General features: G+C 39.7%; 1 protein-coding gene across 5 annotated transcripts in view; it reads right to left on the bottom strand.

Annotated features, from left to right (window-relative positions):
• The window catches only part of EEA1 (early endosome antigen 1), a 164,860-nt gene that overhangs the window by 85,904 nt on the left and 64,733 nt on the right, over positions 1 to 14,223 (bottom strand). For all 5 annotated transcript variants that reach the window (XR_003998482.1, XM_030548559.1, XM_030548560.1 and 2 more), the window contains 2 exons: positions 11,208 to 11,324; positions 946 to 1,284 (listed from right to left, as the gene is read on the bottom strand). Coding sequence is in view for 4 of the 5 variants with exons in the window: in XM_030548559.1 (XP_030404419.1) it covers positions 946 to 1,284; positions 11,208 to 11,324 (456 nt within the window). In the remaining variant the exon portion in view is untranslated. The remainder of the gene's footprint in view (positions 1 to 945; positions 1,285 to 11,207; positions 11,325 to 14,223) is intronic.

Here is a 14,223-nt window from a genome sequence, read left to right as displayed (position 1 = left end):
ATTATTGATTTCTTGACTCTCAGGGCTTGTCCAGTCAGTGCCCTAGTCTGCATCAGCTGGGCTGTGAATTCTAACATGCACCAGCATGTTGCACTCTAACTGACCTGTGTGGACCCTGCAGGTGCACACTAGAAGTTCTTCAGTGGATGTTAATGTAGTGCTGTTTGAAATGGGACTATATTAACATGCACTAGGGAACTTTTAGTGTACACCCGCAGGATCCACATATGCCAGCGAGTTCCTGACCCAGCAGCATGCATTAGAATTTACACTCCAGCTGATATGGATTAAGGCATAATGCAGACAAGCCCTCTGAAACCAAGAAATAAGCTCGAAGGCTAATTTATTTTAAGAAGAGTATTATTCTTAAAAAACGGAAAGCTACTTATAAAGAACTATTTACAAGGTTAAAGGAATTAGAGGTTCCTTTCACAGAGAGAAGAAAATTTAATTATTTTAAACAGCATTAGTAATCTTAGAAATACAAAACTAAAATAATATGAATTATGGACCAGACCCTCACCTGATGTAAGCGAGCACAACCCTACGTCAACTTGCTCCAACTAAGTGTCTGGTCCTATAACTAGTTTCAGGTGTGATAGTACTGATCAGAGTAAGTTTTTGTACTCCCTCTTTTATCTTTACCTCATCTTTCTTTGTGTTCTTTGCTTACTTCTCTAACATGCCAAAACATGACACTTGAGATTTATTTTTCATTTATAACAGCCAGGAAATACACATTTAGCAGCATGTTTGCATTTTTTCCCTTCAATAAACAAATGTACACACACACACACACACAGAGCACTGTAGTTCCCGGAGATTTTAAATGTAGATATTACAGACACACACAGAAGCTCTATATTACATATACACAAAAATATAGAGAAAAGTGTAGTACTGAGAAGAATATGAATGAAAACACTGTTTTTGAAGGAATCGCACCTGATTAAGCTCACTCTGCAATTGTAGGCTATGTTGTTCTTTCTCCTCTCTCTGCTGTTGTAGCTGTTTAAACTCTGCCTTGAGATGCTGATACTTTGTCTCTATTTCTGACAATTCTTCCTTAAGTTTGTGGCTTGCTTCCCCCTTCTCACCCAGTTCTGTCTGTAACCTCTGCAATGAGGCTTCAGAGGCAGACAACCTTGCTCGAAGCTGCTCCAGGTCCAGGTCCTTTTCGTGAAGGCTTGCCTGCATATTTTTTTTACTCACTGATTCTTCATATTGCCTTTCTTCTAACTGGGTGTAATCAAGTTCTTTCTTCAGCAGCTTTTCTGTCAGACTCTATAACAGCAATTAAATGGAAATTAAATTACAATTCTGCTTGCATCTGATCAACTGTTATTACTCACATTTCCTCACAAGAGTTTATGCAGAGCAATGAACAAGTCTCTCACAATAATCATCTCCAAAATTGAGTTGAGACATGAAATAAGTCTGTCAATAATTCTATATTTTAATTTCTATTTCATATTATAGCAGTCAATGCCAGAGTCCATATAGCATACCATTACAATTATAATTCCCATTTTCAGGCTCCTTTGCTCTCTATATATTTTAAACTGTGCTCAGTAAAGTTGCTTTCTGGACTGAAACTAACACTTTTCCTTTGCTACTTACATAAGCCCTTTTCCTCATCTTCTGGTAGCTGATTCAGTTGCCATTATTTCTACATCTTGAAGACTGGTCTGTTTTAGTGAAACAACTGAGCTTCTATGTTACTACAAGCTCACGCATGTGTTTGGCAAATTGCTTTGTGACAGCTAAAAATTATTTGCATGTCAGAGGTATCTCACCCTTTCATATACTTCTCTGTACATTTAAATTTGTGGGACACTGCTTCACCTGTAATTCTGTGTAAGGCAGTAGCTGTCAACCTTTTTTCATTTGCAGGCTCCTAAAAATTTTCAAATGGAGGTACAGATCCCTTTGGAAATCTAAGACGGTCTGTGGACCCACTAGGGTCCACGGACCACAGGTTGAAAATTACTGGTATAAGGCATCATGACCTCACTTTTTCAAGAAGTTTCCTCATTTTGCCCTATCACATCTCAAGAGAAGTGCAACATCTCCAAATATTCAAAGTATGTGTCTCTGGGGTGCAATGGGTCAGCGCATTCAGCTGTTAACCAAAAGGATGGTGGTTTGAGCCCATCCAGGGACGGTTGTAACCCTTCTTGAGGGGGAGGGAGAGCTCAGTGGTTTGAGCACTGGTCTACTAAACCCAGGGTTGTGAGCTCAATCCTTGAGGGGGCCATTTAGGGATCTGGAGCAAAAATCTGTCTGAGGATTAGTCCTGCTTTGAGCAGAGGGTTGGACTAGATGACCTCCTGAGGTCCCTTCCAACCCTGATATTCTATGAGCTTCTCTTGAACAGAGAATGCCAAAATGAGTGCCGCATGCAACATTAAAAAATGATAATAGCATGAGACCAGCAAACTCATAACATGATTCAGAATTTAGCCCGTTTTAACATGTTAGTGTTCTACTAACACACATCAGCTAACTCCCTCAAGCCAGACTTTTCTGTCAGAAAATAAAACTCTGCATACACATCAGCTCAGGAGGGTTATTTGTTTTTAATTTGAACATACCACAAATTTAGACTGGCCTTTTAGTGAAGAGGAGCTCTGGAGTCTCAAATTTTTCTCACCACACTTTAACAAAATTCATTTTGCAAGCAGTAAGGCCTTTGAATCAGTACTGATCAATCCCTCAGCAACAGAGGCCATTTTCCTGCTGGAGGTGCCATCTTTCAAAGACAGAACTAAAGCCAAGACCTTAACCATTGTCCTTAAATGGCCAATGGCACTTTCTGAAATGCATCAACTGTCTTCCTGGGTGTCATAGTAAAATTCCAGCTCTGGGAATTCATTGTCTGCCTAAAATCTCCATGTAGATATAACTGAATTCTTAACTTCTTGTCCCATCATAGCATCTCTGTGTGCATCTTTCAGCTACCAATGTTCTCCCCGCAGTTTAACTGGATACTCTGTTTTTCAGATTCTCTTTAAACAAAACATTTCTAAGAATTCAGCTGGCTGGTAGCTTGAAAAATCCCAGCACTCACAAGTTTAGTGTCGAAAGCATCAGATAGTAGTTTATGTTCTGCAATTCCTAGAATATATAGGCTCAAGAGAAGACATAGAAAGAACTGTAATCCTAGCTATGCCGGGCATTTTTAAAGCACACTTCTTCATAGCATCTAGGTACCAATCCCAAATTGATTTTGCTTTGGTTAGTTTAACAGAAAATTAAAACACTATTCAAGACTAATTTTGAGGATACAGAGTTTAACAACTATTAAATTTCATCAAATTTAAAAGAACAAAGTCTTTTTATACTAGTTTACTTGCTTTTTAATGAGTTTGGAGGGAGGGGAGAGTTATTCTTCAGTACGTCGGCTTTTAAGTTATGTTGCAATCTGGCAAATGGCTTGGCAATAGCAGCTCACATTAGAGTGAATACATTTATAGTCCTCTCAGAGTTTCCATTATAAAATATACTTTCTAAGGCTTACAACTTGGCCAAGAAAATTTGCTCCAGGCTGAAGTTTGAATATGAATTCTAGCCTGGTAATAACATTTTCCACAACAGTTCAAGAAAAACAAAATAACTATTTTTAGTTATATGATTATATTATAATATGTATTATATATGCAATATATAATAATAAACAGTACATACAGAATATCTGTTTTGAAGGTTATACGGGTAAAATCCTGGCCCCAATGGAATCAGTGGCAAAACGCCAATTGACTACAATGGTACTAGAATTTCACCCTGAGTTTATGGTGTGAATTAGTATGTTTTAACCTTTGGAAAAACAAAAACTCTAGCTAGCCTTCTTAACACAGGAAAACAGGTTCAGCATAGGCGCACCAGCACAGCACAATGCCTTTTTCACAACCTGATTTCTAATATGCATATTTATAACAGCATTACAGCAGTTTCATACGCGGATTATCACAATACCTTTGTAACCCTTAGAAGGTATTTTAATAGTAATCAATGTAAAGGTGCTTCAAAGAAGTAATGAGACACTTTTCATGCACCTTAAAGATGAATCACAGAACTTGAAGAGAGATCCCTGGCATAGTTTAATTTTGAATTAACACTGAGAAAGGCACATCATGATGTGTGCAGTGCCATTATTGCTGCGTTGGTCTCAGGATAGTAGATATTATGTCCACATAATAAAGTGGCATTTATAATTGCTTTATTGCAGTATTTCCCAAACTTTTGAAATTGCAGCTCCCCTTCAGGAAAACAAAACATGTTCCCCTTCAACCCTCCACACATTCTAACACCTAGCCAAAATGAGCAGTCACTCAAGAGGAGATTGTGTACATCTGCTTAATATACTTCCTCTCACTCCTTCCATGATTTGATGAATAGTGAAACAGCTAACAATTAACGTTTATTTGAAGTATTATCACTTGTACCTGAGCATATGTCTAAACTTAAAGCAGTGTGTAGAGTACATACACTGTATGCCCCACAGCATGAGTATAAACAGCAGTGTAGATAGTGAGGCAATATTTAGATGAATAAAGACACTCCAGAACCTTAGGGCATATACTCTCCACAGCTCCCTACAGTCCCAAGCAGTGCCTCCTGTGTCTACATTGCTACTTTTAGCACAGTAGCTTATAGGTGCCTCAAAATGGCAGGAGTTGTTCCCCATAGCAGGGAAAACCTGAGGCAGCAGGAAAGGCTCTCACAAAGCAACAAGGAAGAGCTCTGGCAGTGGGGAGGCAGAGGTGAAAGGCTCTGGCAGGAGGTTTCAGATGAAGCCCTTTTCCCATTAACACACCTTTCCTGGGAAAAAGGGCTAGATTTGCAGGGAAGCCTGAGCCATACTAACAGGTTTATTGTTTTTTCTAGCATTAGGCTGTTCTGGGAAATAGGCCGTTATAGGCCTTGGGAGTAATGCACGCTCTAAGGGGCCTTGGTTTTATACAAGCAATTTGATCCCTGGAACTGTGATGCTCTGAATTTGAACTATAAAAAGAGGGGGAGAATCCATGTGACAAATACAGTGCCTGTTGCCTTCTACCATTTTCCACTGTGGTCAGCACAGGCTAGCCTGATAAATTATCCTGTTATGGGATTAATAGAGTTGCAGCCACTTGATCTAAATTCCAGATGTCTGTGTCCTTCCTCACGAGTTCCTACTATTCTCAGAGTTCATTGTTTTACTTTAAAAATTAGAAGAAGTAGATTCCTCTTCTAAGTTAAAGGCCTGCATTTATGTATTTGTCACTCCTCATTATGATGCAGCTTCTGGAAGATATCACTGTAAGAATAACATTCTTCTAAATCAGACTTTACATGATCTCAACATCTGGATGCATACACAAAGAGACTGTCCAGGGCTATGCTGGAATCTTAATGGGCATACAAACTAAAACCCAATATACTCCACTCTGCATGAATATCTGTTTTCTATCTTTTCCAAAAGTGCACAGAATCATAGAATATCAGGGTTAGAAGGGACCTCAGGAGGTCATCTAGTCCAACCCACTGCTCAAAGCAGGCCCAATCCCCAGACAGATTTTTTCCCCAGCTCACCCCCTCAAGGATTGAGCTCATAACCTTGCGTTTAGCAGGCCAATGCTCAAAGCCCTCAAGTTTATAAGGAGATTAAAAGTAAAGTTTCTGCATCATTTAAGGAGCTTTTCATAACTTTTCTAGTTCTGTGGCCAGACCTTCAACACAGGACAGTACAAGGTATCAGGAAAGCTGCCCTATAGGAGCAGCTGATGATTCCAACCCACTCACACCCAGTATAAGGTTTACTGGAGTGAGGGCAAGTCAGGGGCATGGCCAAGGAACACAGTACTCTAGCCAGTCCTTGGCTGACAGAGTGCTTTTCAGAGGCTACTTCAGATGCTGCACATTAGAGCACTCTTAGGCTGCTATAAGTCACTTTGTGGGTCATTTAAGCTCTGACAGCCCTAGGACTGGGGGCGTCAAAAGGTGGCTTGGAGCCACCCCTCCCACACCATCTCCTCAACTGCACTGAGCATGAACTCAACACAGCTGAGGACTCATCCCTTGATTTCAGAGTTATCTTCCTATTTTGACTACAGATTAGTCATCTTATTCATCAATCTGCTGTCATTCCATTAAATATGGTGAATTAAATGTATTGTGTATCAGTTTCAATGTATTCTTCATATATGATTAAACTCTGCTGGTTTGCGGAAGTGGAATAAGATGCTAACTCTCACTATCTATTATAGGTCTGCCTCAGATTTACATCATGCTATCACAAGGGAAGTATAAAGAAATTTTAAACTGCATTTTACTATATTCCTTGGCAAATGTTATTTCTACATTAAACTACACTAAACTACAGTGTTTGGTCTCAGTCCCTGCCCCCCACTGACATTCTATGTTCTACTTTCCTAAATATGAATATGCTTCCTTTCCCAAGTTACTATTTGGGCAATGTGCTATATAATAACTACTCTGCCAGCCACACACCAAGTACTATGATTCATCCTTCTAAGGAAGTGCTCCATCACAACTGAATTCCATATTTGGTCTTGCTTTATCTCCACATACACACACAGACAGACATTGTGGGAGTACGCAAACAAAGAAAAGCATCTAGACAGCACACAAACTTGACCCGAACATTTTCCATATTGATTTGACCCAGTTTTGTTTTGGCAGAATAGTAGATAATACAATAAAACATTCAGTGGAGCATTATCCTTTGCAGGGGGAATTTATCCAAATTTTTTGGCAATGCGGAATTACAAAAGCAACTGTGAGGGAGGAAAATATGTAACATCTAAAAAAAATGAAGTTAGAGAAAAAAGAAAAGCCTGTCTTTTATATGTTGAATGATTTGCCAAATACAGTAAACATGTCTTGGATTTATTCACAAGACATTATTCCATTGGTGAAATAAATAGAGAGCACTGGAAAAAATGCTTCACCTCCACAGAGGAGGAATAAATTACTTCACTCATGCAGGCTACAGCTGATGAGAAAAAGGAATGTAGCTTGCAAAATAACAGAGATGTTTAACAACACACTGAAATGCTTCATTAACTACACTAACTAAACATTTTATATCTGATTTTTATATATATCTATATATATATAGATATATAAATAAATAAAATAGGCATTCTGATATCATGGTGATGTGTAAAGTATAAGAACTTGGATAAAATACTGTATAAAATATGCAGAGAACACACAATGTTGTGGTGTAGTGTAAAGGATTTATTAGCAAGAATTTGAGATGGCACATTATTCATTAGCAGGGAAGCCTGAGGAAGTTATACAGGTCTGAACATGTCCTGAGGAAAACTTTATACCCTACCAACCCATCATGTTTTTGCATGTCACACAGGTTAATAAAAAAAAATTTTTTTAAGGTTTTTTACTGGGACTTTTTTTAAAAGAGACAACTGAAAAGTGAGCGATTCACTTGCCCTGAGTCCAACTGTACAGGGCAGCCTCAGAGAAAGCCACAAAGAACCCTAAAAGTGACCTAGAAGAGTTTTATCTAAAATCAACGGGGCTTTGAAACTGGAAAACTTGAGACCTTTCATAATTAGAATCAAATGCTGATTCCCACTGTGAAGCTGGGATTCTTCTTTTTTCTGTAGTATAATGCTCTCATTTACAGTTCTATGGAGTCGCAACACACTGAACTTTAAACATATTACATTCCAGGAGTACTGCTTGTGATTTTAGAGGGGAAACTCCCCAAGTCAAGGAAATAAAAAAATATTTATCTGGCAGGTTAACATGGCTGTTTTAATCTATTTAATGATGAGGAAAATCAGAAATAAGCCCCGTTGAGATGCATTCATGAGCAGAGTGCAAGTGAGGCAGTCATGTTAATTGAGCACATGGCTACAACTACCACATCTATGGTGTTCTCTATATATAAACCCATACACAGAAACACACACTTGCACATGCACTTACACTGAGATACAAACATAGATATAGGATCACTTTTGCAGCAGGAAGGTGGGGGGGACCTGGATAGCCCGCAATATACATTTTTATGTCAAATGTGTCAGTTAACTTGAAGGTGCAGCCCTTCACTAAATCGTTAGTGCAGAGTGATGACAATAAACGGCTCAATTGCGACTTTGCCATGAGTTCAAAGGAATGGACAGCACATTGTTACTCCTGCCCCAGGAGTCTCCCTGATGCTCCAAGAAGAGAGTAAATCATGATGGGCCTTTACCCAGAGGAAGCAGTGTATGCTCCCCAACACGCTGGGACAGCTCTAACCTATCTTTGCCTTCTTCTGCCCTTCCCACTTAGCTGCATAAAGGTAGGACCTGATAGTTCTGCAGAGTCTGCTTCCCCTTCAGCACTACTATCTGTATATGGACACCTCTACACCACTGCATTAGCTAGGTCATAATTTGGCCAAAAATAAATAAATACTGGTAGACAGCGATTGGTTAGGTTTGGGGTAGTGTTCAATAAACACGAAATTAAAGAATCACTGTTAGCTTGAGTTTGATTACGAAAAGATATATGTGTTGTAAAGGAAGGCCCTGATTAGCAAGTAGAAGGAAAGACTTGAAAATAATAAGGATAAGGACACACGGAATAAAATAAGGAAGATGTCTGTTCAAAGAATAACAAATTATATAAAGGAAAAGCTTCTAAAAAGAAGGCCTCTGACCAATAGGGGTGAGTGCAAATGGTTTTAAATAAGACAAAAAGAATCTGTCCTAAAATAAGCCAGCATGGCCCTTCCCACCCCACACACCAGCATTAAAGTCTGTGCGAATCCAGAACAAACTGTCAGACTGCAAGAAAGAGGGGACCACAGGAAGCTGTAAATCTTCTCTGAATAAGGACTAGAAATAAGGGGGCATTGTCTTAAAATGGTTTTAACTGAAGTTAGTAATTTGCAATGACAGTACTTATTTGTTGAAGAGTATAAAAAAAAGTAAACTCAAAGGATTCATTGCCACTACTTGCCTGACCACACTGGAGCCAACAAATATAGTTCTAAGCATCCTTGAGTTTAGCCCATTTATAAATGTCTTGACCAAATCTTTATAAATGTTTTGTTACTATTTGGATGTAGTAAACTGCTTATTATTGAGACTCTTTAGGCATGTTTGGAGCAATTGTACACACACCATTTGGTCTTTGGATTTAATAAAGGAATTTGTGGTTAAATTAGAGTTTGGTGATTTCCCACATTAATATAAATAATTTCAAATATTAATAATTCCAACAAGTGGGGAGAATTCTTTCACAGGCCTACCCTAAACTACTAATGTTGCCACCACATAAACAAACAAACAAACAAACACAGAAAATTATAATCATATATAATACAAAAAGAATGAGGAGTACTTGTGGCACCTTAGAGACTAACAAATTTATTTGAGCACAAGCTTTCATGGGCTAAAACCCACTTCATCGGATGCATGCAGTGAAAAATACAGTAGGAAGACATATATACACAGAGAACATGAAAAAATGGGTGTTGTCATACCAATTCTAATGAGAGTAATCAATTAAGGTGGCTATTAGCAGGAGAAAAAAAACTTATTTAGTGATAATCAGGTTGGCCTATTTCCAATAGTTGACAAGAAGCTGTGAGTAACAGAAGGGGGGGAAATTAGCATGGAGAATAGTTTTTACTTTGTGTAATGACCCATCCACTCCCAGTCTTCATTCAAGCCTAATTTAATGGTGTCCAGCTTGCAAATTAATTACAATTCTGCAGTTTCTCGTTGCAGTCTGTTTTTGAAGTTTTTTTGTTGGAGTACTGCAACTTTGCGGTCTGTAATCAAGTGACCGGGGAGGCTGAAGTGTTCTCCGGTTTTTGAATGTTATAATTCTTGACGTCTGATCTGTGTCCATTTATTCTTTTGTGTATAAATTTGTTAGTCTCTAAGGTGCCACAAGTTCTCCTCCTCCTTTTTGCTGATACAAACTAACATAGCAACCACTCAGAAACCTGTCACCATATAATACAAATACATTCAAATGTTTTATATGTACACAAACATGCATTATAATGGAGAAACAACCATAAATTTGTAGAAAAAGTTCTCTGATTTGTTTTCCAGTCTCCTCTCTCTCTTCTGTCTCCTTTTATTATTTTTCCCCCAACTTCTTCTTTAGGGAATACAGTAGAACCTCAAAGTTACAAACACCTTGGAAATGGAGGTTGTTCATAACTCTGAAATGTTCATAATTCAACAAAACATTATGGTTGTTCTTTCAAAAGTTTACAACTGAATATTGACTTAGTACAGCTTTGAAACTTTACTACACAGAAGAAAAATGCTGCTTTTAACCATCTCTATGTAAATGAAACAAGCACAGAAAGTTTCCTTGTCTTGTCAAATCTTTTTTTTTTAATTTTTCCCTTTATATTTTTAGTAGTTTACATTTAACACAGTACTGTAATGTATTTGCTTTTTCTTTTCTTTTTTTCCTGTTTCTGCTGCTGCATATTTCTGCTTCCAAATGAGGTGTGTGGTTGGTCATTTTGTAACTCAGGTGTTCGTAACTCTGAGTTTCTATTGTACGTATGTGTATTCATTTATATATTACATATGCAATGATGCCAGCTCAGGATTTTATCACAAATTTTGCAATATTTGATGTTTTTCTGAAAGCCCTAGATCTTCAAGCTTAGAATCTCAGCTTTTATTATTAAATAAATAAAATAAATAAATAAGTTTCCAGCCTTCACAGTTGTAAAAAGCTTCAAAATATGACCTGTGTGTGACCTAAAGGCTCAGAAACCAGATGGTACATAAAAAGAACCCCCAAAAGTATATAATTTCCTTTTAAATGTAATTATTTTTAAGCCAATCTCCTAATATTCTGGGAACTTACTAATGATTTTTAATGTGTGTTTTCGCAATACGATATATAGTGTAAATGGCAGATATTAGAAAACTACAATTAAGTTATAACTGTAATGGACCTGACTATCTTTAAAAATTATAATATAAGATAAAATCTTTCAAGTGTCCTATAGTATTGTAAATTTATTACCCCCTTCAGGCTAATCAGGATAGTGAACAATCAGGAAAGGCTTAACTTTTGATGTCACAATGATGTATATTGTTAAACTCTTTGGTTAACACTCTGAAATGCAGCTTGTGACACAAGAGCCAGATTGTACATTTTCACATAAATACCAGTTTTACAAATGTGAGTAATAATAAAACTCTTACCTGGTTTTTCTGTGCTAATTCATTAACTGAACTTTGAAGTTTTTGCTGTTCCTGCACATATACAGCAACCTCCTGAGGGCCTTTTGCAAGCTCAGCCCTTAGCTGATTTATGGTGGCCTTAATAAAAAATAAATAAATACAAAACAGTTATGATCAATTAAATTGATAGCCCAAATATAGACGGGAGGTCTGGGGTGGGGGTGGGGGCAATATATAAACCAGCTTGCAAAAAAGAATGTGTCCTTAATTAGCATGAACAATATGTGCAAATTTTGGCCCAGATCAGTCCCATGGAAATACCAGAGGCGGGGGGGTGGGGGGGATCCCCTTGCTGAGATCCTTTTACATCATCCCATCAGGAAGATGTTTTTTTGCCTGCTCAAGTGGAACAGGCCAAGGAGCCCACCTCCGAACCTGGCAGATCCCAAAGGATCTGCATGGAGGCCTTGTGTCTCTAATGGCTCTAACTCTTAGTGGAACTAGGATCCCTCGGCTCCATTTCAGCAGTGTTGCCAAGATCTCTAACCAGCCAGGAAGGATGGTCAAGTGGATAGGGCACTAGAAGTGACTTCAGACACCAGGTTCAGTTCCCAGTTCTGCCACTGACTTCCAGTGTGAGTTTGGACAAGTCACTTAATCTACGTCTATCTCATTTCCCCATCTATAAAGTGGGGACAACAATAGTTCCCTACCTCACAGGAGTGATGTAAAGATAAATGCATTAATGACTGTGAGGTGTTCAGACACTACAGTGATGAGGACATAATACGTTAGACAGATAGCAATGGCTGCCCTAGGCTCTCATCTTTAAGAGCTCATTTCTGAGAGACAGATGTACAATGTGCATCACCCAGTCCCCATCCCCTTCCCTAGCAAAGACCCCAGACTGCAGAGAAATCTCAGCATGGCACAGAGGAAATGGCGAGCGGGGGAAAGAGAGAGTGAGAGAGGGGACAAGGTGATGTGGAAGGAAGGAAATAAGTGTGTGGAGGATCCCCTCCATGCATGGATTTAGGTGGCATGATCTGGTCCTTAAAGTCGAAGACAAAGGTAACTGCTTTTAATAAAATGTGAGTTAATACTGAGCTTCCTAATTAAAATGTGTCTGAAGCAAACCATCCAATGGCTAACAAGTCCAATTCCCTTGCTTTTACTCTTTGTTTCAATCTTTCTGCAACAAAGTAAGATATGAGCCTGGTCTACACTACGCATTTAAACCGATTTTAGCAGCATTAAACCGATTTAACGCTGTACCCGTCCACACTGCGAGACCCTTTGTATCGATATCAAGGGCTCTTTAAATCGGTTTCTGTATTCCTCCTCGACGTGAGGAGTAGTGCTAAAATCGGTATTACCATATCGGATTAGGGTTAGTGTGGCCGCAAATCAACAGCATTGGCCTCCAGGTGGTATCCCACAGTGCACCACTGTGACTGCTCTGGATAGCAATCTGAACTCGGATGCAGTGGCTAGGTAAACAGGAAAAGCCCCGTGAACTTTTGAATTTCATTTCCTGTTTGCCCAGCGTGGAGCTCTGATCAGTACGGGTGGTGATGCAGTCCCAAATTCAAAAAGAGTTCCAGCATGGACCATATGGGAGATACTGGATCTGATCGCTGTATGGGGAAACAAATCTGTTCTATCAGAGCTCCGTTACAGAAGACGAAATGCCAAAGCGTTTGAAAAAAAAATCTACAGGCTACACGGTGCTGCGTGACAAGCGTAACGGGAAACCAGAGACTCAAATGGACGCTCATGGAGGGAGGGAGGGGGTACTGAGGACTCCAGCTATCCCACAGTCCACAGCAGTCTCCGAAAAGTATTTGCATTATTGGCTGAGCTCCCAATGCCTGTAGATTCAAACACATTGTCCGACGTGGTTCAGGGAATAGCTCGTCAATGTACCCCCTCCCCTCCACCACGTGAAAGAAAAGGGAAAAAAATCGTTTCCTGACTTTTTTTTTAATGTCACCCTATGTCTACTGAATGCTGCTGGTAGACGCGATGCTGCGGCAGTAAAGAGCAGTATCCGCTCCTCTTCCCTCTCCGGTGGCAGACGGTACAACATGCTTGATAACTGCTGAATACCCCTGGCTGGCCTCAGGGGCGCGTGGGTAAAAATAGGAATGATTTCTGGTCATTCCCAGTAGAAGAGACAGAACGGCTGGTAACCGTCCTCATCATAGCAACTGGGGGCTGAGCTCCATCAGCCCCCTCCCTTTCCCGTGTAAAGAAAAGATTCTGTACTGCCTGGACTGTCATAGCACTGGGTGGCTGCCTCCCCCTCATTTTATCTCACTAACAATTCATTGTTTCTTATTCCTGCATTCTTTATAACTTCATGACACAAATGGGGGGGACATTGCCACGGTAGCCCAGGAAGGTTGGGGGAGGAGGGAAGCAACGGGTCAGGTTGTTGCAGGGGCACCCCCCGTGAACGGCATGTAGCTCATCATTTCTGCGGGATCTGACACGGAGCAGCTGTGCTCTCTGATACACTGGTTCTCTAATACACTTGCCCCATATTCTAGGCAGGACTGACTCTATTTTTAGAAACCATAAAGGAGGGATTGACTCGGGGAGTCATTCCCAGTTTTGCTTTTGCGCCCCCGGCCGATCTCAGCCAGGGGCACCCACGATAGCAGCAGACAACACAGAAGGACAGACAACCGTCGGCTCATTGTCAAATTACACTGGCAGCAGATGGTACAGAACGACTGGTAACCATCTCTGCTATTATGCAAAAGCAAATGAATGCTGCTGTGTAGCGCTGGAGTATCACCTCTGTCTGCGGCATCCAGTACACATACCGTGACTTCAAAAAAAAAAAAAAAAAAAAAAAAAAAAAAAAGGCTGAATGGGCTCCATGGTTACCGTGCTATGGCGTCTGCCAGGGCAATTCAGCGAAAAAGGGCGTGAAATGATTGTCTGCCGTTGCTTTCCCGGAGGAAGAAATGACTGACGACATTTACCCAGAACCATCTGCGACAATGATTTTTGCTCCATCAGCCACTGG

The sequence above is a fragment of the Gopherus evgoodei genome, chromosome 1 (genome assembly GCF_007399415.2).
Source record: "Gopherus evgoodei ecotype Sinaloan lineage chromosome 1, rGopEvg1_v1.p, whole genome shotgun sequence".
In the NCBI taxonomy this organism is placed as follows: Eukaryota; Metazoa; Chordata; order Testudines; family Testudinidae; genus Gopherus; species Gopherus evgoodei.
The sequence above is the reverse complement of the archived record's forward strand: the minus strand, read 5'-3'. Positions and strand labels throughout refer to the sequence as shown.